At 39.5% G+C, this 27,422-nt stretch overlaps 1 protein-coding gene across 14 annotated transcripts in view; it reads right to left on the bottom strand.

Moving 5' to 3' along the window:
• The window catches only part of EPHA5 (EPH receptor A5), a 237,421-nt gene that overhangs the window by 197,395 nt on the left and 12,604 nt on the right, over nt 1-27,422 (bottom strand). For 13 of the 14 annotated variants that reach the window (XM_064652179.1, XM_064652180.1, XM_064652173.1 and 10 more), the window contains exon 2: nt 24,593-24,657. In XM_064652179.1, the coding sequence (XP_064508249.1) occupies nt 24,593-24,657 (65 nt within the window). Of the gene's footprint in view, nt 1-24,584; nt 24,658-27,422 lie in introns of those variants that run through there. The other variant, XM_064652178.1, reaches the window with a different exon arrangement.

Below are 27,422 nucleotides of genomic sequence, written 5' to 3'. Positions count from 1 at the left end.
GTACACCCTTTCTTTCTCTTCAGCTGGGTCTGCCTCCCTCCCGAGACTGCAGGCAACCTGCTACGGTTCTGCTTTTACATCCCTCCACAATAGGGAGATGGTGGTAAGAGTCCCTGCACCTTCTGCCTGGTCCCAGCTTCCCAATCACTGCAGACTTCAGACAAGTATTTCAACCAACAAAGAAATACAAGCTAGAGGAAGAAAGGCAGCACCTTACAGTTAATGAAAAAGAAAACTCATCACATTAAAGAGACAGTATCTAGCTGAAAATTAAAGGCATGAAAAAGAAATTAAGTACAACTGAAAAATTGTGTAATTCCTCTCTGCAGCACATAGTTTTTGAGATATAAATCAACCCCATCTGCAGGATTAAAACAAAAATGCAACCATTAATTTGGTGGTAAATGTTTTCTCTACATCTTTAATAGCCCTAAGAAGGAAAACACAAATGCATTTCAATGGCCTGATGTTAAATCATTTATAGAAGACCTACTTCTGAATCAGAAATTTCCAGCACACTACTGCTGGCAAGTTAAAGACTGCACTCAGCTCCATCGACAGGAAGCACATAGTTCATTCAAGCTGTCTGCCTATAGAAAGGCCAAAGATATCACACAACTAACTAAAAATATAAGAGTTAAAAATGCATTCAGTGGAGCAGCCTTGAGTTAAATGGACAATTTTAAAACACATTCACCAGCTGTCTGCTACTCACGCTTGTTTCTAATCTCTGAGATTCCAGGACTGCCATTTGCTACCACGGCACACTGAAAGGCTGCTGCCCAAAAAAAACAAATACTGACAGCAGGAATAAGCATTTCAGAGCTTTTGTCTATTTGGTTTTGGGTTGGGTTTTTTTTTGTTTTGTTTTGGGTTTTTTTCAATAGGAATTTCTGTTACTGGTCTTCAGTAACTCACTCACTATCTTTAGCACCCATTTAAGGCAGTGTGAAAATTTCAAGCCTTGTTCCAAATTCCACACATCCCTGTGCATCTGAAAGAGAAATCAGGCATTTAGCAAAATTCTAGAAATCTTAAGAGGGAAAGGCAGCTTAAGTGCATTAAGCAAAGCTGTTTCTAAGACTTACCTGAAACCTTCCCAGCAGGACTCCCTCTCTCCAAAGGCTGTGCAACCTGCCTCTCTTTCCACTACCTATTTTGTAAGCTACATGGGTATGAGAAGACTCATCCTCTCATTTCATTTTTCCACCCCACCATGTGCAGCTCTGCAACGTATGCACATTAACTCTGGTATCCGCTGGCACGAAAATATAAAACTGGAAGAGGCTTTATGCAGTTTTACCTTCTTTTCCTTTTGGAGAAACACAAGCCTGGCACAGATCTTTGATCCCAGGCTTTGAATGTGTGAAAATACTGGAGATACTTCATTCTTTGCCCACAGGAAGGCAATTTTACCCCAAAATACTGCTGTTAAACCCATTACAAGCACATACTGGTGCCAAGTTAAAAGGGGACATGATGCCCTTCTAGAAGGGCAGACCAGCCTAGCATTCAGTTCTGTACTATTTATCCTGCTTTTCATCCTGGTAATATTTGGGCAGACTCTTCGATTTCCTTTTATGCAGCTGATGTTAAGACCTGGCTGCCAATCAATAGCCTCCAGCTTAGCTCCCACACAAACATTCCCTCCTGCTACTCAACTTTATCTTGCAACTTGCTCCTTCCCTCCCTTTGCTGCTCTCCTCCCATCACAGAACCCAAAAACTTGTGGCTTTTTCATTTTTTTTAGCTGCCTGCTGGTTTCCACTTGCTATCGTATTACAAAGTTAAAGCAAATAAGCAGCAGGCTCTCCCCTGTGCAGTTTAAGTCACTTCAGTGAGGTCACTTAAGGCTAAATCTCTAGTGAAACAGCCAGGCAGAGCACCGTGCATTTTTTCTTCTGCACTGCAGAAGGTTTTGCAGGGCTGTGCTAGCTATAAAATGAGGCTGACTGTGTCACTATCTTGCCTATTGCTAAACACCACTTACAAAAACACCAGTTCCAAGATTCAGCTACTTCAAAGCCTGCCACCAAATATTGCCAGTTTTATCAACACACACTGTGATATATACCATTGCTCAGATTTTCAGCTCTGGAGCCATATGATTAAAAGAGAGTTTTTGCTTTTCCTGGGGGTGTTTCAGTCTTCATTAAATGGGTTTTGCTTGCTCAAAGAACAAGAACACAAAATACAAAGCACCCAAAAGTCATGTTATTTTTAGCCCCCTCTACAGCAATGCTAACCTCAGGATTGGTAGGAGCAAAAGAGTTTTATCTTGAACACTGGCAAGAGCTTTATGTATAATCCATATGACCTGCTGATCATGGCAGAGTCCACCAGCACCTGGATGGTGCACGTGAGAAGCCTGGTCCTCTCTCACAACAAGGGACAATGATCCAAAACAGTCTCAAGCAGTAGAAAAATGCAGTAACCTCAAACAATGCTGCAAGTTTGCAAGTCTGCTCTTCCCGATGGAGGAGTAGTGTGAGGAGCAGAGCAGAGACATGGCAAGCAGCTCACACCTACAGGATAAATGGTGCCCACTACATGCCATCTCCGGACAGAAGAGAATCAAAATAGCTTTGTCCAACTCACTGGACCCTGTTTAAAACAAGAGCTCTTGGGCAACAATTTTTAAGCATTTGTGCCACTGTACACAGGTTTAAAGTTCAAATTCTGCTTTGGGGCAGGATGCTTGCTCACTGGGACAGCCGAACAGCTTCCACCCTCCTGCCCCGCACCAACCAGTGGAAGATCACCAGATAGAGCCATGTATCTTTTTGATTTACTTTTTCTAGTAAATCAAATGTTTGAATTAAGAATAATCAGGAAACCAAAGCAATTATTGTACTTGGATCAAGTCAGGAAAGGAGGACAGGGGACAAAAAAATAGCAAAGGAGAAACCAGTGATTTTGACAGCCTCATCTTCTCCTCCTGAAATTAAACAAAACAGAGAGCAGATTAAAAAAATACAAATAAAACTGTTCTAGAGTAATCCAAACTAGTTCTTTCAACCTCAAAGACAGTGTTTTAAATTTCAGCTACCAAACAACAAAAAAATGTATTGCTTGTACAAACTTCTCCGATACCAACATCTACTTTTATAATGCAAAAGGTAAAGTGATTCTTGCATAGTCTCAGTGTGTTTTTTAGGGGTTTGGAGCTCATTTCAAGGGCAGGGGCCAGTGTCAAAACAAACTGCAGTGAGTTCAATACAAAGAATATTTGGCACAGTGTTTACTAAAACCTTTAAATACCAGAAGCAGTTGTGGCTGCCTGAGATCTTACCATTTCTATATGCCTGACAGTCCCCCCCCCCCCCCCCCCCAAGGCTCAAGCCTGATTTGGATGGCAATTTTACAACCAAGACATTTATACATACAGACATATATTCCTACTGACAGCAGCTACTAGTCAAGCAAAAAACATAATGGATAACAGAGGATAGAGAGCATCTGATTAATCTCCCTATTCAGGCTGAAATCTGGTCTAATGAAAGCTGAGTTTCCAAACAAGGATCTTAACATTTTTTGCTGGTTTGTCACATTCCCATCAGTTTCTCCAACTAGAAAAATAAAATAAAAATAAGAAAAGTATAACTTTTGGGCTGCTTTTCTAATTTTACTACTGTGTTGCAGTTTTCTGCTGTTTCTTACAATGCCACGCTGGTCACTAAGATGCATAGTCTGGTTAACACACAGCTTCAGAATATCCTGAAGTTAATTACCTCAAGTAAAAGTGAGTTTCCTCACTCATTACAGGAGATTGTTCAGCCAGAAGCTAAGGATCATTTTTCGCAAACTAAAACAAAAGTAGGGGAAGTAAATAGCAAAGAGATATGAACTGGAAATTTAAAGCATCTTTCTGAGATATGCCACATGAGACTAGTGAATTTTTTTTTCCATCTCTATATTAACCAAACACATCTTCTCTATCCCACATGTGATACTTGCCTAGCAGAAAGCAAACTTAAAGAGTCACTTCCATTACCAGCCCCTCCCCACAAATAACCCCCAACAAATAACAAAAAAACGTAAAACCCACTGTAAAGAGCAAATTCTCACTGCAGCAATGTTACAGGAACTGTCAGACTTGCTTCTGAATGATCCCTTTCACCAAGTGGGCAACAAAGATGTTTAGAGGAGAAAAAGGGCCTTACTCCACGATAAAAGCTACTCCCCACTGCATCAAGATGTAATAAGGCTCAATTACACTCAATGCCAAGGCTTTACTTTTGGCTTGCACTGTGACAGAGGGAAGGAGAAGGAATAGCAAAGGTGGGGGAATGATTAATGTTTCATCTCCACTATAAAACAACTACACTGAAAATTAGTTGGGTGAATGTTCATAGCACCACTGTGCTCCATCCCAACTCCATTGCTGCCAACTGCACATTCCAATACTCTGAACAGCTCAGCAGCAGCAATCAGCTTTAAAAAAAGCCATTTTTAGACATGAGAGCTTAAGCATCTGGGTGGATACTTCTGTCTCCTACCATGGTTTGGATCCTTTTAATTCCACCCAGGTCAACTTTTCATCATCTTGTGTGCAATCAGGACTGATAGAAATCCTCCTCCTTCATGAAGTAATGCCAAGAAAGGTTCTCATGCAGTCACACTGCTCAGAGCTGAGGGAAAATACCAAACAAGAAAGCCCCATGCTGAATCTATGAGACAAAGCATGACTGCTCCTCTCAAGGAGTGCTACATGTGTAGACATAGCAGTCATTTAAATTTACACAGAAAAATTCATAGTCATCAGCTCATACTGTTTAAATATTTGAATTTACTACTTGAACAACTGTCCAGTATTCTTTTTTATTTGTAATGTACATATAAAGTTTGCTCTCACACCTTCCTTTTTTGCAGTTGCCTGTGCAGGAAACTTCTAGGTAAAACTCCCTTGGTTAACATAAGGCAAAAGTTTAGACAATTCCTGGATTGCTCTGTACCACTGACTAGACGAGAAACAATGTAGATTCCTTAAAGCTGCAATAGCATCTCAAAACACAAGCAGCAATTTGCTATACAAAGTACCGCCCAAGCAAACCGGTAAGAAAGAACAATTAAAAATTATTTGCAGTACATGATGAAACGTATTATCTGTTCAGAGACCTGCACAATCAAGCTGTTGAAAAGTGAAGAAACATCAGGATAAAGTCACCTAGACTTTTCAGCTGCACACCAAGATACAAAGGGAAAAAAAATGAAAAGGAGACTGAAGTTTAGCTCAGACTTTGCAAATTTGTCTTTTGAATTTATCAAAAGACTTTGATGACTTGCATGATCAATGACAGATGTCAGCACCAGAATCCAAATGGAATGAGAACCCAGCTGGAGGTTCGCACAATTGAAATGAAAAGGAGCATCAGCCCTTCTCCAGCATGCCTAATCAGACACCGTGCTGACCCCTTTCCAGAACAAAGCAACATGTTATATAGAAACCCCACCTCCCCTCCCACAGGTTTATGTTTTTTAAAGGTTTGGAATTCTCTGTACATCTGAATTAAAACATCCATTTCCAATCACGGCCCAGCAATTAAGGGAAAGACAATGGAGATGAGCGTGAAAGAGGCAATGAGGAAACACAATAGCATTAAATCATTTTTCACTGCTTAATGTAACACTCATTGCAGAGCAATTTAACAAAGGCCAGAACAAACAGTATAGATACCACATGGTTTAACACTGACAGAGTCAGATTTTCAGAGGACTCAGGGTATGACTTATATTTCAGGTTTATAACCAAATGCTTGGATTTTCAAAGCTTTTGGGATATTATTCACATTACCCATCATCTGATGACACCAGGAGGTTCACAGAACAACTTTCAAAGGCAACAAGAAAAGCAGTTTTCCTTGTTACCGTAATGTTGTCCTAATATTTAAATAAATCAAAATCTATTTGAGGATTCTAACTGTTTACTAGAATGGAAATAACACAAAGCATTTGGCTTATTTTTAATGCACACAACAGCAAAATGTTGCAAAAACTAAACTTTTAATATTTATCATTGTCATTGGCTATATATCATTTCCTGAAAGTGAGGAAAAATTTAAGAGTTTCTAGTAAAAGAGAAAAAATACTGATCAAAAAATGAATTTAATGAAAATAAAACAAATTAAACTTCTTGGTTTTCTAACATTTCTAATATCCATGTGCTCCACTGGCTAAACCTAACCTCTCAGGCACATACCAGATCTGACTAGATTATAGACGGCCCATACACCATATCAGACCCTCCAGCAAACACATTATTTTGCCACTGCTCCCTGGTCTCTAATTTACCCAAAGCTTTTCATAGAGATAATATTACATTCATGGCTTAGGCCTTGACAACTGCACCCATAAATCAATTTTAAACCTCGCATTAATCATCTTTCTGTAATCAGTGGCTATTCAGCACAAATTTACATCTCATTTCTGTTGGCCAAACAGCCACATTAGAGCTTTGAAGCTTATTCAGGCTTAAATGATTATATTCCCCTAATAAACACTGAAGTCCTCTCAGTCCAGCTGCTGTGAGCTGCATTAATGACATGCCGTGGCAGCAGGGGCCATTTGAAGCCAGCCTTGTGCGATGCTACAAGCAGCAGCCCCCACGCCAAACAGATTTTTTGCATTTCCAATACTCTCAGAAGAAATGAGAAGGCTGTTCTGCCTGTGCAGACCCTCTTATGGGAACTGGTGTGCACAGCAGGCAGATACAAAATGCAATTTATTGCACCTCCTCTTAACAGCTCCATTTGCCACTTCTTGAGTACATGAGGTTACCAGTAAAAAAAACCAAAATCAGATTTCCTGATTCCCTACATGCTGAACACCTTAGCTTGCTTTGGTTTTGGTGATGGTTTTATTGAATCTGAACCCTGGAGAAAATCCACTTTTCCCATTTGTCAGACAGCTCTTTGTTCACAGCACCACCAAGTTGTGTCTTAGCATGCTTTCCTTCGATCACCGCAGAATTCCGCAGAATTAGGCATTACATTTTTAATATTTGACTACAATTTTTTTCCTGGTTTTTGGGTTGCTCTCACTGTTTTGTGAGATAAAGATTATTACTTACTCAGGATTACAGTAAGAAGCTAAAATATGATCAGTTCAGGGTGGATTTTGCATGTACATGCCTGCAATCCCTATAGTGAAGCGACCTATTCTAATTGAACAAAGAATAATTATTTAATTAAAGATCCTTGGCAGGCCTACATTATTAAACCTGCATAAAAAGCCTCACATTGATTGTATATTCACTTTCAGTTAAGGTCTGAATCAGTATGCTAAGATCTAAAAATGAATGAACAGAATGAGTTTATTATGACTGTTGTTAAGTACTTTCCCACTATAGGTAATAAATTATACATGTGGATGCTTGTTATGCTTATTCCACAACATAATGAAACTTTTAGTTACTTTTTATTCTATGGGATTTAATTCCCCTTGTGTCAGGTTTATGTTACTATTTAAATAAGGGACCAGAATTACAAGGATGTAAATCTTCTGGACAAAGATTCAACCCACACCTCAATGTTTCTTTTAATCCGGAATTGAAGAAACATAGATGTGTTCATTTGTTTATGACAGATGTCCTATATCCTAACCATCTCAGAAAAAAAATATTTCATACCTTCAACCTCCACACTCTCTTCTGGCATCTGACAACCACTGAAGAACCAATTGAACATCAGCATGCTATTGTTAGGAAAGCAAATACAACTGTGTGCTAAATACTTATCTGATATGTCTGCAATGCAAAAATAAACGTGGCTTTGGCAATCAGCTGTGATAAGGCAAACTCTAGGAAAGCTGCTGAAGCTTTCAGAAGAAACTGAAAAAAACTCAAATTGTTTACTTAACCAAGAGGCAAATCATGGGTTAACTTCTCTGTAATACTGCAACACATACATAAGGAAGAAATTTCTGTTATTAGATTGCTTTTCACCTAACCAAGGAGAGATTCAGGAATTTAAACTGAACACTTTTGAAGAGAACGTAAGATAACTTAGCTATTGGAATGGTGAGAGGAAGAGGGAAAGGCATAACCAGCCATACTGAGAACTTGCTGCAGGAGTCAAACCTTCATCAATCAAAACTTTAAGGGGGATCTGGAGAAGTTTCAGAAGAAAGTATCTGCTCAGGCAGCTGAGCCCATGACAAGCCATATGCATCTGTCACCTAAATAAGGTGATTTAAAGCTAGCACCAACATGCCTATGCCATCTGGGAGTAGATACTGGATATACAGATAATTAAGGTTCACGTATATTCCTTTCACAAGTTACAATAAGAGTCTCTTCCAGGCCCAAGTCCCTGAAGCACAGAGGTGAAGAACACAGAAATGCTGAAGGTATATAGTTCCTCAGAGGACAAACTACCAGAAAAAGGTGAAACAAAATGACTGATTTGGTCTATTTTTACATCCCTGCCAGCTCAATTAAGCTACAAGCTCTTAATACTGTTATTTTCCATTCAAGGTACAATGGGATTAACGGTGGGTTAGAAGTTGAAGAGGAAGAGTAGAAGGAGTAACTAAAAATACAGACATGGGAAGGGGCTACATTTCCTTAGGAGAAAAGAGATTGCCATCAACTAACTCTTCCTTCAGCAGCACAAGATTTGGGTTAAGGTGGGAGATAAAGTGCATGCAGTCACAGTTTGTTGAACCCAGGTGGCAATGGACCTGTTGGGTTTTGGCCATCCCAAACACTCTAGTCTGCCATCCTGCATAGCTCCAGCATTCAGCGCTTCCTTTCAGTGCTCCTTCTCCCCTAGCAGCCTAGCAGGCCAGTCAGAAAGCCACAAGCAAGGACCTCCCTTAGACTTGCCTATCGAAGAGACATTCTCACAGCAGGGCAGTCACTGAATGGAACCTTCTCTCAGTTTTGTGCATCTTATGGACAGAACACAGCCAAATTGCAGCAACAGCATCTTACTGCTAGGCAAGATAATCCTTGTCTGCAGCCTGAATTTCTGGAAAAAAATGTTTTAAATAATCTTCAGGAGTCCCTGAGAGGAAAGGCACTACTCAGCACAGAAACTACAGATGATTATTTATCCAGCCCTATTCTAGGCCTTGCTCTCACTTTGTAAAATTGAATGATTGGCCACTTCCCGCAAACATAAAATAACACATACATTACAAAACTTTCATCGTTATTTAGCAATTAAACCATTAAATCAATCCACTTTCAATTTTTGTCTCAGCTTCAGTCTTCCAGTGAAACTGGATGCATGTTTCACAAAGTGTTGAAGTTTGAAAGGAAAAGGATGAGCGAATGCACTTGAAAAAATAAATTAAAAGTACAGTTCTCAGGGGAAGAACTAATTAGCATAGGAAACAGCACTTCTACAGGTTATGTGGTTAATTTACATCATTCTTCTTACAAAAACATACCCGCTGGAAAGAAGACAGATGAAGAAACGGTATTCTGATTTGAAAAGTTGCCCCCATAGTGTACAATACATAAAGCTTTCTAATAATGTTTGCTCTCATCCATAAATTATTATGCACAAATAAACTTAAAACAGTAAGCAGTGAAATAAATTCATACTAAGTAAAGGAATTAGCCATTTAGGGGAAGGACACAAAAACCTGTTGTTGCAACTCAACAGCTTCCTCTCGTCTTGTGACCAAATGATACTGGACCGGATGCAAAGAACACTGAGACTCATACACACAAAAGGGGAATTTTCATATTTGTGTGGACTGAAGCAGTCAGGGGCAGGCCATCCATGCACACAGGTGATTTTGCTTCTGTCTCCTCTGCTCAGGGAGCAGAATCCTGACATGCTGCGAGGTATTTGGCTTTGCAAGCACGAAGTCTTTACTTGCACAAAAGCAGATGCTCAGCCAGGACTGAATCCTACCTTTCCTAGTGCTTTAAGAGGCTCCAAGGTTATATCTTCCACTGTAACAGGAACCTGTCTTCCTATCTGAAATTATGTACGTGATGCACTCATCCACCTCCCACAGACTCCCCTTGCCATATGACCAAGCCCACAGGTCAGCTTATGAGAGAGTCTTCTGCATAGCTCTAGCCCATGTTTTTAGGTCATAGATGTATCTGGCACTGTACTGCAGCTCTATCTGCAACAGGAGCCAGAGATGAGCAGCTACTAAGATTCCCTGTTCACTTTTACCTGGCTTCCATTACAAGGATGATTTTCTTCTCATTGTGATCCATTTGCTTCACAAAGCAAACAAGATAACGGAACACTTTACTAAGATCACTTTCAGAAAGCCATTTTCATTTCAAATGGTAGCACTTCAGCTAGGATAAATTGTAAAGAGAGTCCACAGCTAGTCAAGAGATCAACCCCCTATTTTACAGCACAAAAATCCATTAAAAACAATTAGAGAAGTTCGGGAGGTGGCTAACTTGCTTGTGGCCTCTATTTGCCTGAAATGGGCTGTTGGGAAGAGAAAGAGAGAGAATAGTATGTAGCTGTAAAGTTAGCAAGAAGAGGCACAGCAAGATTCATTGACTGACAACTAAGCTTGACCGATTTGAGCTAGAAAGATTTGTTTGTTTTATAACAAGTTGCTGTTGGCACAAGCTACAAAGGGATATGGACTTACCACAACAGGTTGACTAATGCAAATAAATCTCTCTCCAGAAGATGCACTATAGCCAAATCAACATTACAGACCTGCTGCAAGGACCCCAGAACAAGTTTCTACACTGTACGTACCACGTGAGATTAAACTACATAACGTTTGCAGATCCAGTGGTTTTAAATCCTATGAAGCTACACCACCATTACCTTCAGCTCACACACTAACAAAATTGTTATTATTTTTAAACAACAAGAACTAGCAATACTATAATATTTTTCTTTTTTTCAACTGTTTGTTTTACTCCACCAGCATTGAAACTATAACTCAGTGAGAAACAGTATGTCTAGAATGTCAATGATTTGCACTCAACATATTCGAACACTGGGGAGTTGCCCAACTTTCTTTCTTAATATAATTTTGATTACTTATGTGTGTACTGTAATACAGGAAAAAACTAGTTCAGTTCTTAGTTTTAAAACTCTGCAGAGCAGAGAAGAAAGGATATTACCAAGTAACATCTTTGGTCATAGCACTGTATATGAAAAAATTGTTTTCACTCTATTTTCTCTCTTTGCTGCTTTATTTTTGAACAGACAGAAGTTAGAAAAAAGGAAGGGGAAAATTTGTTTTTTAAAGGTAACAATCAAGAGTTTGCTAACTTAGGCTCATTCCCAGTTCAAAAAAACACAGGACGCCTATGGCATTATCATTATTTTGTGTCTCAGTGTCCTAGTTACAGGGGCCAGGATGAGTTTATTACCATGTGGGTATAACCAAAACTGAGTATTCTACACTCTCTATGTAATTTCTGATGGACTGTTGATAATGGATCATTTGCAGCAGCACACCTAATGACTCAGCTGTGATAACTCCCCTCCAGGGAGACCTTAGCACCTTCACACCCAGCCTGAGGGGTCATCTCTGCTAATGGGCCTTACTGGACTGGCATAATAGGCAGCTGCAACACCTAGACCAGCAAAGACTCCAAAAATATCCCATGACTCACACAGTTAATGAAACTCCCTGCCCTGGGGGAGGTACTGGGTATTCCCATCTAAACTTGAGCATATAATCTTTGGGTTTTGGGACTTCTTGTACCACTTGGATTGAGAGGAGGACTGGAACTGCAACAGGATTGCCACTGCCACTCTCAACAAGACTGGGATCATTACCTCAACAGAACTGCCACCATCATCTGGACCAACAGGTTTTCCTTTCCTTTTACTTTACACCCAGAGGGGCCATGTGGTGCTCAGTTCAGGGGCCAACGAACACTGTTGTGTTTTTGCCCCAGGGGGCTGGGTTATACCTCTGTTTTTCTGGGTTAAAATCAGTTTTTCTCTGTATTGTTGTGTCTATTGTAATTTATTTTTAGTAAATTGTAACCCTGACTTATAATCTCTCTAGAACTGCCGGCTTACTTTTAAACCAGCACACTCAGTTGCTTGCTTTATCCTTGATCGATGGGGACACTGTAGTCTTCCAGCAGGACCAGAAGCACCAGAGAATTCATCAGGGAAAAGGTCCCCTCATATAAAAAAAACTCAACACAGATCCTGGCTTCTGACAAAGACCCTCTCCAACACCTGGAGAGTTGCACAAGGACTTCTGCACATCCAGCTTCAGCAAGGTGAGCCTCTGCAAACAGCAGAGCTGAGGGAAAACATCCCAGGTTAGTACTGGAGGAGACAACCTTGCAAGCAAAAAAAAATCTCAGTAGTGCTGTGCTCAAAAGGGACAGAGAAGAGAGGAGTCCAAAAGGTTTACCTGGGCTACTGGCATCAAATAAAATAGCTTTGCAAACACTGAGCAAGGGCTGCTTAAGATTCCCCGCTTTCTCTTCAACACTTTCACAGCAAAAGTCTTTTACAAATATTATACAGGCAGCATCATTACTAAATCCCCTGAGGGCTAAAGACATTTGCCAGGTCACTACACTTATATGGTTCTGAGAAACAGGCTCTGTCAGACTTTCTTACTGTGACTCAGGAAGTAGTAAGGACACAGTAGCTCCTGTCTATCTGTACTCTCTGTCCACATCGAGACCACTCCTCCAAGTTTAATATACCAGACTTTGAATAAGCAGTATTTTGAAACTGAATGTACAGGTCTTGGGAAGCTGAGCTTACAGCCTGAGTAATCGGCACAGATATTCAATTATCATTAAAATTAATAAGTAGGACAACAACCAAATCCCTGGATGGGTTTTGATTATCTCAGTCTGGGTATTTATCAGAATTACTCTGACACACTGAGTCATCACGCTCTGGCCGGCAGGCACAAGATGCTCCTTAGCCCGCTGCAGTTTCTTTTGCACTGGAAACATCAGGACATCCAACATCAGGACGAGAAAAAGTACCACACAAGAAACGAGATGGATATCTGAAACTGTGCAAAAAGGTTTGATTTGGTCTGAAAGCCATTCCCAAGTGAACTATTCATTTTGCTCCTGTTCAGCAGCTGTCTGTCTTCTGCCTGACTATAATTCTGCAGAGTGACTGCTTTTGCAGGGAAGCACCGACCTGCTTTCAGTCACCTACACAACATATCAATGATCACAACGCATTTACTTCCTGACCATGCGACAAGACATCTCTAGCAATGGACAGAAATAGCAATTCTTTTCTAAAATTTCATCATTTTACGTTGCGTTTCCCACCACTAGAGCGAAAATCACCAGGTCTTTGCCCAACTATTATATCAATCAATATCCATATTTTAAGGATGCAAAATAAACTCCAGAATTAGCAGAGATACAAAAAGTATACATGCTGCCATTGAAGCTAACTACACAGAAGCATTCAGTTATTCAGTCTGGCAAACAGTAAACAGCAAACAGTAAACCAGAAGGAGATTGTGTGATAAAGTAACTTTATCTCACAGGATTATAACTGTGGCTATGACTTTAATTGTATAGTCTAGAAGGATTTGCAACAAACTGAATAATCTCATGTGATTGTAACGATTTGTAATCACAACACTGGCTATGATTTATGGGCTTACTTTACATTTGCACTGCAATCAACTAAAAAAGTCAGTACATGCCCTACAATTGTAACCACTTAAAATTCTGTCTTGCAAGAAGCTTCAACAGCCCCCCAGTTTAGAGGTTTAAAACTAAGGGAAAGCTCTCAAATGTGAATCTTCCAATTTCTGAAGAAAATAAAGCTAAAATAAAACAAATCTGAACACCCTTAAGGTTTCTGAACAGAAAACTAAAGATCACATTTTTGCTATCCTTTACTGTTGACTGAATCAGGAGCAAGCGATGCTGAGCAGACATGATACAGAGCAGAACTTATTTTGATTGCCCTCAATTTCAAGTGACAAACTTTAAGAATGACCCCCAGGCTCCAGCAGGAAACCATGAGAATCACATCAGTGCTGTAACTGGAGTTTGCAGGCTGAAAGACTGCACCTCCAGTTACAGCACTGATGCGATTAAGACATCACCTCCACCCTTGTCCCCTCCCCCTGCTTCCCCCCTCCAAAAAAAATAAATTTGAGATCCCAATGAAAAAGGCTGCCAGCATAGACAGAAGTTGCTAGTTTTTCTAAACAGCTGAAGGAAAAAAATAGCAAGTCTTAAATCCTCCTTTTCAGAAAAACACAGTTTTCCTCCCCCCTGGTATCTGCTGAGTAGTTAGGTCTTGGGGATATCATCCCAGTAGGACTGCTCCCTAAAAGCAGCACATATACATCATAGAGAAACTCAAATACCTAAAAAAACCCCAAAAACCAACCAAACAAAAAACCCACAAAACCCCCACCAAACAAAAAACAAACAAAAAACAAACAAAAACAAACAAAAACAAACAAAAAACAAACAAAAACAAACAAACAAAAAACAAACAAAAAACAAAACCCCACAAAAAAAACCAACAAAAAACCCCACGACAATTAATTCTGAATGATCTCTTTCAATAAGCAGATATTTTAAAAAGACCTGTCATGACCCTCCTCTCCCACCCCGCCCTCTCTCCTCAGTTCTTGGTCTAGCTCACAGCCAAAGGCAAGGCAGGGGAGGGGCTGACTTGCACAAGAATAACACCAAGCCTGCAGCTCTTTCTACAACCGGGACAGAACTGCAAATGGATTAACGGTGTACATCAGCAGCTCAAATCTTATTAGGAAATACTCTGTGCTATCTTCTCCTGCCAACTGCATCTTCTGTACCACATTATATACAGTCAATATTATGGGAAGAATCACTGGAGTTATAGGAAGATCTTTGAAGACAAGGGCCAGGTCACTTGTCCCAAAATATTTTTGCTGAAGTCACATGAGAATTTCTGCAGCATTAAAGTTCAGTCCTGCCCTCCTTCAGAGCCAAAGGTTCTCATATTCGCAAGAAAGCATCGCAAGGAGGGCAATTATCCAGAGAAAACACACATCTTTAAAAGAGTTTATCATATTGCAACACCAGTAACAGATCTACAGGACACTATATGCTTCAATGTATAGGTAGTTAATATACATGGAAATCAGTAAGATTTTAAAGTGAAACCAGGCTTTAGTATTGGAGAAGTTTTCTAACAATTTAAATACATCTGCTTTTTTGATTTTTTTTTTTAATCTGATTTGTTTATGCTCCTTATTTTGTAAAATCAAGAATTAAATATAATCAAAACAGTGGCCTGCTGCTTGCTGGAGTAATCAAAAAAAGAAATAAGCAAGAACACACAGGTTAAATGCTTATCAGAGCATTTTGGCAAGAATAAAGAATCTAATAATACTTTGCTTCTTGGAAAGCAGCAAAAGGAGGCAAATAAAGGGCTGTGGAGATGTTTCAGCCTGATCTGACAGATCCATGCTTTAGAAAGCCATCAGCAATCTCTACTACTTGTCATCATCACACCCTTCTCCGAGCTATCCCAGGGATGCCCAGCTCAGCACGCAATTTCTTGTCCTCCTCCCTCATCACAATGCTGATTCACAGCCCCGACTCTTCTTGGGGGAGCTTGCTTTTCACCAACCCCAGGGCCTGATCCTGCCTCCTCCCCGCAGCTCACAGATTATTCCTTACAAAGACCACTAAGATCATACAGAGCTAGTTGAGGATCAAATTGACATGCAAGTGTCATTCCCTCCTAACTGTAAATCACTACTACATCACTGACATGTCTTCAGGATATAATCTTGAAATAGAATTAAGAATCAGTGAAGTCCCATTATAGATGTAAGAAATAACTGTTCTCTCTCCTAAATGCTCACAACTCCCCCCAGGATAGCACGGTCTTTATTTTTTTGAGGCAGTTTTGGTGTTGTTTTCTTTTCCCCCCCAAACACACTGAACAGACAGAGGAAGGAGCAGCCAAACCATGTTCTGCAATTCTTTTATACTCATTGTTCATCCCACGGGGTACAGACAATCAATCATGGTGGCCTGACAGCATACAATATCACAGTGGTAACGCAGAGATGACTGATAGCCAGGTGTCACCCACATTCTCTTCAACAGTGCTTCATCATTCACGTTGAAGAGCCTAAAAGCTGGTGAGAGGAGCTACCACTTTTCTTTGGAGCAGAATTAACTCACAAAGCATGTATTTGCATCCATGCATACTCCTCATACTTAATCTCTAATCTGTTTTGCCACAGTATTTTCAATATTAAACCAACAGACCTCATGATTACTGCCCGTTTTAGTCAAACACACTAAGTCATATAGTTCAGTGTGCTTTTCCCCCCAAATAAAGACATCTAAAGATAAATTGAAGACTATAAAACCAAAATATGTTGAGGCAAAAAGAGCTTCCAAATAAAATACTGGCATTTTCTTTCAATAGGCAAGAACCCAGTCCCACTTTCACCTTTTGCATGTGCATGTAGCCTTCAGCAACAGAAAAACACCCTGTTTTTCTGACCAGGACAAGCAAACAGAGAAAATCCTGAATGGTTCCCATTAGTAACTTGAAAAATTGATGCAAGTTTGTTCTAACAGTCGTAGATGTTCAGCTGTCAAACTATTTCTTGAATTACCACATATCAGGACTTTGCAGTAAAACAATAGCCAATCAAAAATCTCTCCTTGCTGGTTTTGCACTGGATGAAGGGTCTTCAAATAAGCCCTCTAATTTGTATTGTCTTCATTAACTGTGCAATACACAAGGCAATGAACTAATCATGAAGACAAAAAAGCAGCTTTCATTTTAACATTATTTTCAGGAATAATGTTTCCCTTTCTGTTGCTAGCATTCATTTTATTTAATTTTTTTTTAGCTGACTTTCCTGAATGAGTAACATCAAAAGAAGATCAAATAGGACTGCATTCTTAAATTTAGTTACCAAAAAAAGCCATTAACCTGAATAAAAATATATGCTGTCAAATGGGGCCAGTGCATTTGAAGTCTTATAAAAGGATTATGAAATTAAGTGATAAGTAACCCACTGATACGTATGTTTAGCACAAGAAATAGTAAGAAATACACTTCAAAAATTCATAAATGTAAGCTATAAAATCCTAATGCACATTTTATAAATCCTAGGCTGTTACATATGCATTCTGTAATGGTAATATTTTATTCTGTAAAGTTTCAGATTCTCCATGGCAGCACTACATTAATATATTTTAATTCTACAGTTACTAATGTTGGATACCAATATTTCTGAAATTGTCACAAAAGTAACAGAGAAAACAATGGTTTTAGAAGATAATGCTCTTCAAGCTTTTTTATCCCCAAATGTAATTCCTAGACACTAGAGGGAAAAAAAAGAGACATTTTAGCATGAAAAGAGATTATTGTTTGCCCAGTGAGCCTGTGTGGAGGAACCTAATGCTGACAACAGTATTTACAAAATGATATACTGAAAGATCAACCTTTATGTTTTTTTCTGTGGTGTAATATATTATTCCAGTAATACAGTTCTAGCCAAGATAAAGATTTGCTTTATTCTTAATCTCACTAGTATTAATTTATTTTACAATACCTTAGAGTACTCTAGGCATTTTAGATCTCCTTCAATAAGACCTACACCTCGCCAGATGCTGCTTCCAAATGAAGGTTGATTTATGTCAACAGCACACAAACCAAAGGGCAGCCAGCTGAGAGACCAGGACAACAAGTTTAAGAGCATTCTCAAATGGAGTGAAAAGATTTAACCTCAGATAGAAAAGAAGATATGAGAAAGGACATGAATTAAATAGTGAGGCTATTAAATGAGAACTGTTGTCTAGCATGAGGTACTCTGGTTTAAAAGCAGATACATACTGTAGCTAATATGTTGTAGGTATGAGGAGTGGCTCTTAAACACAGGTTGCTGAATGAGTAACAGTAATGAGGTTTTTAGGCAGCCCAAGATAAAAAAAAAAAAAACCAAACCAAAAAAAACCCAAAACAAAACAACAAAGCTCAGAGAGAAACAAAACCAGATCTCACCCTAGACCAAGTCAGGACAAGCTTTCAGACAGCAGAGCTTCAGACTTAGGGCTGGAAAAGATCAAAATTGATCACCTGGTTTGTGTAGGTTTGTTGGAATTATGCTGTACAATATAAGGATGCATGACTCTGGAACACTGAACAGGCAGTGTAACCAAAAGAAAACATATTATCATGGCCCCACAGCAAGTGAGTAAAAATGACCAGAAGAACCAGAAAGAGGGTCACAGAGGACAAAAGTTTACATAGATATATACAGATACTGCACATTACCTTAATAAATTCTAGTGGAAAAAACCCCCGCTGTATGTTTCTACTCTATTAAGCTCAACGTCATCCCACAAATTGTTCACGTAAAATTTCTTTATTCCATAAAGAACAGAAAATTTTAAGTACTACTGCTTGTTTGGCTTACTCAGTGTACTTCAAACACTTAGATGTGAAGTATGTTTCTTACCAATCTGTGCATGCACAAAAACATGTACATATAAACAAAGCCGCCAAATCGCAGGCTTTTAGGGTGTCATTAATGCATTTTTTTTATCTACTCAGGTGTTACTTATTTCCATCATGCTCTCTGCTACGGTATGAATTGCATTCTTGCACGCTGGCATATGTATTGGTTTTGGCTGGGATAGAGTTAAATTTCTTCACAGTATCTTGTATGGGCTACGTTTTGGATTTGTGCTGAAAAGTGTTGATAATTCAGGGATGTTTTCCTTACTGCTGATCAGTGCTTACACAGAGTGAAGGTATTTTCTGCCTCTCAACCCACCCCACCAGTGAGGAGGCTGGGAGTGTACAAGGAGTTAAGAGGAGACACAGCTGGGACAGCTGACCCCAACTGACCAAAGGGATGTTCCATATGGCATATAAAGTTAGGGGAAGAAGGAAGGGAGGGACGTTTGGAGTGATGGTGTTTGTCTTCCCAAGTAACTGTTATGTGTGATGGAGCCCTGCTTTCCTGGAAGTGGCTGAACACCTGCCTGCCCATGGGAAGTGCTGAAGGAATTCCTTATTTTGCTTTGCTTGTGTGCCAGCTAAACTGTTTTACCAATTAAACTGTCTTTATCTCAGCCCATGAGTTTTCTCACTTTTACCCTTCTGATTCTCTCCCCATCCCAGTGGGTAGAGAGGATTGAGCAAGCAGCTGCATGGGGCTTTGTTGCTGGTGGGGGTTAAACCACAAAGCTTATCCCTCTGATTCCTTTTCTACACTGGCCACAGACAAGCAGCAGCATTTGCAGGAAAAACAACACAGGCTGCCAAAAGTACTGCCCCAAAAATGCCAGTTATAATCATAACTACATAACACAGCTCAGTGGTGCCAAGAATCTTCCTTCTCCTTTACTGGCCCCTATCCCTCCCCCTTTATTTTATTTCTATCCCTGAGGCAAACACTGCCTCCAATCCAGTATTTCTGTGTAAAATCTCTATCTGAACTAGGATTGACAGAGAGCAACATGAGTCTATTCAGAAATCATGCTGAGTAATCCAAACTGCTGTTATTTTTAACTTCAAAGAAGCACCCTAGGGTACCTGTCCTAAAAAAAAAAAAAAAAAAAAAAAAAGGACAGAAATACTGCTTTGAAAAAACCCAACCCAAAACAAATAAAAAAATCAAACCTACCATCATTCTATATAAATGAGAAGCAACTTGTAGAATCAGTCTGCCTGAATTTCCCCCCCATCTTTCACTATTTAGCCTTATCAACCACCCAAAGGAGGGGAAATGGCTTTCCCTCTTGCTGTTCACATGCAAAAAATCATCTAGCTCTCTCATAATTCTTCATTTATTGCATAAAATGAACTACTCCACAGGACCAGGTTCTTTAGTACATGTTTATTTTCCAGTCTGAGCTTAAAAAAAAAAAATGCCATCACATGGAGCTGTGCAATGAGCCACATCACAAAGCCAATACCCCAAGGACCACAGAGGCTTTCCTGTTCTGTGCTACAGGAAGGTCAGGGAAATAAATGGGAGGCAGAGGAGAGGGAAGAGAACCCATTGCACAGAAGCAAAGCAGGTGTGCGGCACTCCAATTTTGACAGAAAAAGAGTACTTCTAAGCTGCAAAGAAATAAGTTTTAAAATAAACCCTCAAAGGCGGGAGGGTCTGAAACAAGTAAATCAGCACTATTGTAGCCACTGAAACAAAAATCAGTCATACTGCTGAATAAATCAAGCCACCTAAGGAAAGATTCTATTTGAATCACCTGAATATTGTTAAAAGTGACTTTGTTTTTACTTGGCCAGACCAAACAAAGCTGAACAGCATAGGTTTACAGAGGGGTCTGTAGCTTCTGTCCCTGCTATGGCTTTGCAGAGAGTTGAAATGCATCACAGAGTCTCCTGCCAAATCAAGGGAGAAAGAGGAGGCCTACAAACACTGCTCCACCTCATCTGACTATTACTCTTGCAGTACTTACTCGTTTCTACTTCTGTGAGCTTCCATATGATAAAAATGTATCTTTAGCACACAGTTTCTGCAGGTCGGAGCTAGCTGGTGTCACAGCCATATATAATGCACACATAAAGCTCTGATGTGCCCAGCTTGGGTAATCCTAAACAGCACCCCAGGAATCAGTCCAGAGGCAAAAGATTTTGCAGGCCTGTTGTACAAGCACAGCCTTTAACTGAAAACTTGACTGTTTTTGTTCATGTGCTTGGAGGGCTTCCTACTACACAACAGGGACCAGACTTTTCTGATATAGCCTCTGGTAATTACAATAACCTCCTTCAAGTTAAAATAAGCTTCCATGAGCTGCAAAGAAAAGTCCAAACTGTCCCTTTGGCATGTAATAACAGGATCAATTCCTGATTTGAGTGTGAAAGGGGCAGCATTTTCCATGCTGACCACGCTCTACTGGCAGGTACAGAGTCCCTTTTCTGAGCTCCATGACCATTAGAACTCCACAGAGACTTTGCTCATGTTTTAACAGATATAACTGCAGGTTTAAGAGCCAACTACAGAACTGCTGCAAGCCGCTGAACCTACACGGGGCAGCCAGGAAGCCACATTACTGCAATTTATCCTTCACAGCAAAGCAGCAGAAATAAGAAAGCACTTTCTTCTACTCAACAGCTGGTTTTTCACACGAGGAGACGTTGTTTCAAAACCTTGCTTGGCCATAGTATATTTAAGTCATCTCATTTCTATTCATCCCTCAATACTCCATACAAAGGAAGAGAGGGATTTTTCTTACCTTTTATGTGCATGGGAGAAATGAAGGCCAGCCAGGCTGCAAGGATGATGCCCACCACCCAAACCTGTACCAAGAAACTACTCAAATAGACAAAGCTCTTTACAGGACACCCTTGACTCAAGTGCTCCTCTCTCTTCCCATAAAATCCATTACTCACAGGATGAGCTGGTGCGCACTGTTTAGCAGCGGATCAAGGTCTGATCTTGTGGGACTTAAACAGCTGCAGTGCTTCATTTGAGACGACAGGCAGGAAACGGGTCTACCTCCAAGCGCAGTCTGTTTCCAAACTGGAGGGTCAGTCTCCTTCCTATACAATGCTGCTTTCATTTCCCAAGTTAGATCACGTTTTCCCATTATGTTCAGCAAAAATGATGTGAACAACAGGCAAAGCACAGGTAATTGGACCTCCCTGGAGCATGCAATGTCTTGAAGCTTTAATACACAAAAATTAGCATGGCACACAGCTACAAAATCAAGTTCATTTGGCTTGCCTAGACCTCTTATCCCAATTGTTTTGGTGGAGTTTTCTGTAGGGTTTTGTTTGCTTGTTTTAAATATGGAAATCTTTTTTTTGAAAACCTACCAGCTTGAGCCTTTGTGATACACAGATAACTTCTCCCAAGCCCTCCCATACAATGACAAAGACTAAACACTCGCCTTCTTTAACAGCAGCTGTGCTTCTGGTATCATCTCCTACTTCTATCAGATGTGGTTCTAGAAAACATACTAAGTTCCATTAAGATTCATAATAAAAATCAAGTGGAGAAGCAGCAATACTGGAAGACTTGAAGGCTGCTTCAAAAGCACCTTCATATACCAACGTAGCTGCAGCTGGACCTATACTACCACTGAAATTGCTACCAACTACTTGGAATTAGATTGGATTAGACTCTAAGGATACTTCTCTTAGCAATAATACAACACAATGCATCAAAAAGCTTACTTCAGCACATGGTTTATATCTACACTTTGTGGTGTTGGAAACGTGTTACGCATCATAACATTTCTGCTCCTTTACTTGATGGGGAACTGTGCAGGCAGATACATGGACCTTGAAAATTTTCCCTAGGAGGAAATCCTCAGATAACAAATTTATATGAGGATGCCTCAAAAAACATGAGAATGCCTATCTCTGACCTCAGTTAAAGCTCTCTCCTTGTCCAAATTCAATCCTGAAGCGAGAGCTAATTAAAATATTTATATTAGGTAGATATTTAAAAAAAAACTAAGCCAAGTGTGTATAACTGCAGCACAGCTGATTGCAGAGCAGATATGGCAGTTAGAGAAGCAAGTCTGGGAAGATCTTTTTTAGTGCTTGTAAAATACTTCAAATACATTACGAAAAAAAGAGACAAGTGTACTAACCTACTACATTTTTATGATGTCCCATGAAAACAAAGAAGATTCGGAAGGGATTTCTAGAAATTTGAAAACCAACTGCCTAATTCAGTTTTAAATAAAAAGTAGAAGTTAATCAAGGAAAAAAAATTCTCCCTATTGAGTCGGTAACTTCGAATTTGGCATTCATGAGTGTACTTCCAGGTGGTCTTTGGAAACTGAGCTTGTAAACACAGAAAGTTTTCCATAAATGAAAAGATACAACTGAGGCTTATGCATAGGACAGTTAGCTTTTCATTTACTCATCTACACAAACAGACTCAGAAGTATTCTGAATTCCTCAGGTTTAGCTATTTGTCTACTGATATTCCTGTAAGGGCATTGGGATATACAGCAACTGTTCTTTATACCACAGGAAAAATATTAAGAGATGTGCAAAAAGTAAAAACATCATACATTAAGAAATGGACATTGGGATCTTTATGCTGTGCCATGGCACTAAAATATTGCTCTGCCAGCATATCTGCCACTGGTTATTTTGATGCCCAAGGGGAGCAACTTTTGTTCTCAGTTTTAAATCAATAGATAAAAAAAGTTATAGACTAACTGCAACAGGATTAGATCTTGAATTGAGTTGAAAATAAAATCAGCTTCCTGTGTAGCTTTTACATTCCTGCTGTAATCGGTGTCTGTAAACATGCAGCTTGTCTGAGTGAGGCTGCCACTTCGACAACCTTTCATTCACACAGAATATAAGGAAAACCAGGTTTTAATTTACAGTGATATATATATGCAGAGTTGGCTGAATTTTATATACACAATCCCACCATTTTTATGACAATCTAACTGGAGTCCAAGACAATTCTGCAGCCTGTTTCAGGAGACTAAAACTCTGGAATAACACATTCCTGAGAGCTGTTCTATTGGAAGGCTCAGTTGTGCAGCATTTCTGACTTAGGATGCTTTCTCACCTCACACAGTGATCATGGCTTTCAGAAACTGGCAGGAATACCCAGCCAGTGGTACCCAGGTGCAGAAGTCAACCTTTCAAGAGTACCAAAGCTGTGTTACAGTACAGCATCAAGGATGCCCCAAATTAGAGACTAAAACTCACAGCAAAGACTACTCACATGATGCAGTTAGGTCAAGCAGACACACTGAAGGGTATTAATGCATCTGAACTCCAGCATGTATTTAAGGTATCAAATTAGGAGGCCGAGTTCTTTCAGTTACAAAATCACAGAATGGGTAAGGTTGGAAGGGATCACAGTGGATCATCTGGTCCAACGACCCTGCTCAAGCAGGATCATCCTAGAGCACATGGCACAGAATTGCATTCAGACAGTTCTTGAATATCTCCAGGGAGGGAGACTTCACAACATCTCTGGGCAATCTGTTCCAGTGTGCGGTCACTTGCACAGTAAAGTTCTTCCTCATGTTCAGGTGGAACTTCTTGTGCAACAGTTTCTGCCTGTTGCCTTTTGTCCTATTGCTTGGCACCTCACATCATCCATACTCACATCACCTCCATTCAGATACTTATAGACATCGATGAGGTCCCCCCTCAGCCATCACTCCTCAAGGCTGAACAGTTCTTAGTATAGGTAATGGCAAGGGACAGAGGTTCTTCAAGGTGCTTAAAACTCAACTCCTGTTCCAGTGTTATCAGCTCCCAGAGCTTTCTCATGATTCTGAGACGTAATTGTGAACAGCCTCGTTCATTTAATACAGCAGTGTTCCAGACCCTGTCTTTCAGAAGAAAACTTCCAGAAATTGTGTTCCACATTTACCCCAAAGGCTCAAGAGAAGGAGCAAGAATAATTTAAAAGAAATTTAAATAACCTCACAGATTTTCTTGGGGAGGGGAGAAGTGAGGTTGTTGACTCATGATCCTTTTTTTAATACTTGTGGCTGGCTCTGCTACATAAATAAATCAATTCCCCTAGCCACACAGCTCCATTTTTCCAGTCACGGCTTGTTGTTTTACTTATTTTTTTCCCTCCATTGCCGACAGATCACTCCAGGGAGTTTCTAAACCCAGTAGTCTACTTTCCAAATGGAAACTATTAGTATAATTTGTGAGAGAAAAAGCAAACAACAACACAGACTTACCCCATTTTTTGGGTATGCTATCCATCCTAGATCCCCCATTACTGTACGTGAGTCCAGTAAATTCACTGAAAATAAGAGAAAAAAAACTGTTAAGGAAGATGGACAGATTACAAACTCCAGTAGATATTTCATGGTATGGGTGACTGTGGCTAACAGATTGTTTATAATTAACGAAGGAAACTGGATTTTTGTAAAGCAGAATAACAATAACTCCTCTAACAATGAGGTCATACACTGAAGACAATTCTATGTATGCATTAGTTTATTCCTTTGAGATCTGCCACTGAAACTAAGTTGCAAATCCACTGAACTTCTGTAAAAACTAGATCCTTTACATTCTTCGGATCTGATCTCTTGGAGGGGATAAATACATAATACACACAATGTGTTTATGTGCATATATCAGACATACAGTATATAGGCATAAATATATGCTCACAAACATCTTTGCATATTTATATGTACATTTCTTCTATGGTGGCATGTGTTTTTACCATAATCAGGCCTTTAGGACAAAAACAAAACCAGAAACAACATGCAGAGTTCCCTGATTATCATGAATTAATTTTTAAAGTATTTTATATTCAAGTATTAGAGTATTAATCTTGTCAAGAATCTATTCTCTTCTCCCTCTTCCATATTTTTCCCTCCAGTCTTTGACATCCTCATTATAAGATATCCAAAGGATCTTTTTTCTCTCACACACAAAAATTCGTAGTAGCTTTGTTGAGTCACATAAGCAATCAACAATTTGCATTAAACAGCACAAAAAACCCTATTCCCAAGCTTATAACATTTTCCTCCCTCATATTACCTGAAATACTGAGTAAGAAGTGTGAAGTAACTAAATCTACACACACTTAACTCAGCTAAGAAAAACTGTAGCAGCCTCTGGTGCTGAGCTTCCACCTCCTGTACCCAGGGCTTTAAATCTACAAGTTAAAAGCTTGTCTTTGAATCATCAACTGTCATGCAAAATCTCAACCTAGGAGCAACTTTCTTCTACCTTAAAAGCACACTTCCTCCTCATTGGATTACAACACTCTCTTCTATGAGTATATTTTTCTGTCTAATACTTCGCATTTTGTACTCACGTCCTTCCTGAAAAGGATCTGATTTCCCTGGGTCTTCAACTCCTGACCTCCACCCTATGTGCTCCTTAAAAGTGCCGCTGGAAGTTTTGGTAATTGAACTTTCAAGACTTTCTAGCCTGTGATTACCTAGACCAAGAACAAGCTTGAAATGGGTGGAGGAGGCTTTGTGCTCTCTCTTTTAGGAATGCAACTGTGTAAGTATTAAAGATTGCTGAAGAAGAGAAACAAACAGGTTGCATGCACAAGTATGAAGTATCATAACCCTCAGGATTATACCATTTATAGAGTCATAGTAAGAAAACCCAGAAGTACACTATACTACAAAGCATGCTCCTTTAAAATCTCAAGGAATACTTAAAAACAAATTAAGATTAAACAACTGATTTATTTTGAAAAAAATAAAGTTCTCCAAATCAGTTTGGTCTTTATCGTTGTACTGCACTGAAGGCTGACTACTGTAGTCCCTGGTACACAAAACCAGACCAAAACACAAAAATACAACACTGAGGTGGAAATAAAAACCGGTTGTCAGCTCTGGCAAATACTTGTCTTAAAAAAGATTTGTCTATCCAGATATTTTCACAATGTATGCAAGTATTAATGCAGGACACTGTCACAGGGGACATATGTTCTGCCTGGTCAGCTATATTTTCCTGATGTTGAACAAAATACATTTGGTAACTCAGGGTTTTCATTCCTAGATTGCCTTCTCCTGCCAAAAGAGAGAACAGTTTGCAAGCTGTCAGTGCTACCAAACTACAGCACATGTGGTGGAAGCAATACTCAGAGACTACACTGAACTATATTCACAGTAAGTAAACATACAATTAGGTGGCTTTCCACTCAACAGCAATACAAAATAAATGTATTGCTAACATCTACCACCAGATATGTCACCCAGTGACGACCACTCTTTCCCCTCCTGGAGTCTTCAGGTAAAATGGTTGTTAATTTCTCCTGCTCCAGCTGAAGTCAAGCACTAGTATCCAAGTGCTCCCGAACTACACTTCGTTTCTTTTCAATGGGATACAAAGAGTGACCTTAAAATATTCTTCAAAATAAGACACACGTAAGTAACATGTCCCATATTATAAACATATACTGTTTTAAAATGTAAGAGACAGGAGCGCAATGGCAAAAATGGCGGGTTTACTCAAATTCCTTCTATTACAATCACTGTAATTAAACTGTGTAGAACAGTATATTCTTGTTGTTAGGTTGCAATGGATGCAAAACAAGTATTGATCTACATTGTACAACTTAATTAAAATTTGTCCTGGAGATGCTACTAATGAATGTAATTAGATGCTGTGTTTGATGTCACAAGCTTCTTCATGACATGCTAATTAAGGAAAAAAGCAGAAAAACTGCTTTATTCGAATATCAGATCATAAAAAGAACATGATACAACTAAATATTGTATTATCTTTCTATCAATGACAATTTTTAAATTGCTGTTATTAACTTCAATTTCAAAATAATTTTCTGCATATGAAAAGATAATACAACCCATTCAACGCTAAGTCAAGTCAGTGGGAATTTTCCAACCAGTGAGTCAGCTAGCAGAGTTGAATACTAAATCCCCAGTTAGAAAAGACTCACTTCCTCTCTTATTTTAGAAGCATTCTGCGTAGAGTAAAATAAATAGGATGGAATACACCTTTTGAAAGGCACCATGCAACAACTCAAAACTCACATGCCAGGAAGACAAAAGTGACAAGTGACTTTAAGCTGTC

The sequence above is a fragment of the Pseudopipra pipra genome, chromosome 4 (genome assembly GCF_036250125.1).
Source record: "Pseudopipra pipra isolate bDixPip1 chromosome 4, bDixPip1.hap1, whole genome shotgun sequence".
Taxonomy (NCBI): Eukaryota; Metazoa; Chordata; class Aves; order Passeriformes; family Pipridae; genus Pseudopipra; species Pseudopipra pipra.
Note: the sequence above shows the minus strand (reverse complement) of the source record. Positions and strands in the feature narration are given on the sequence as shown.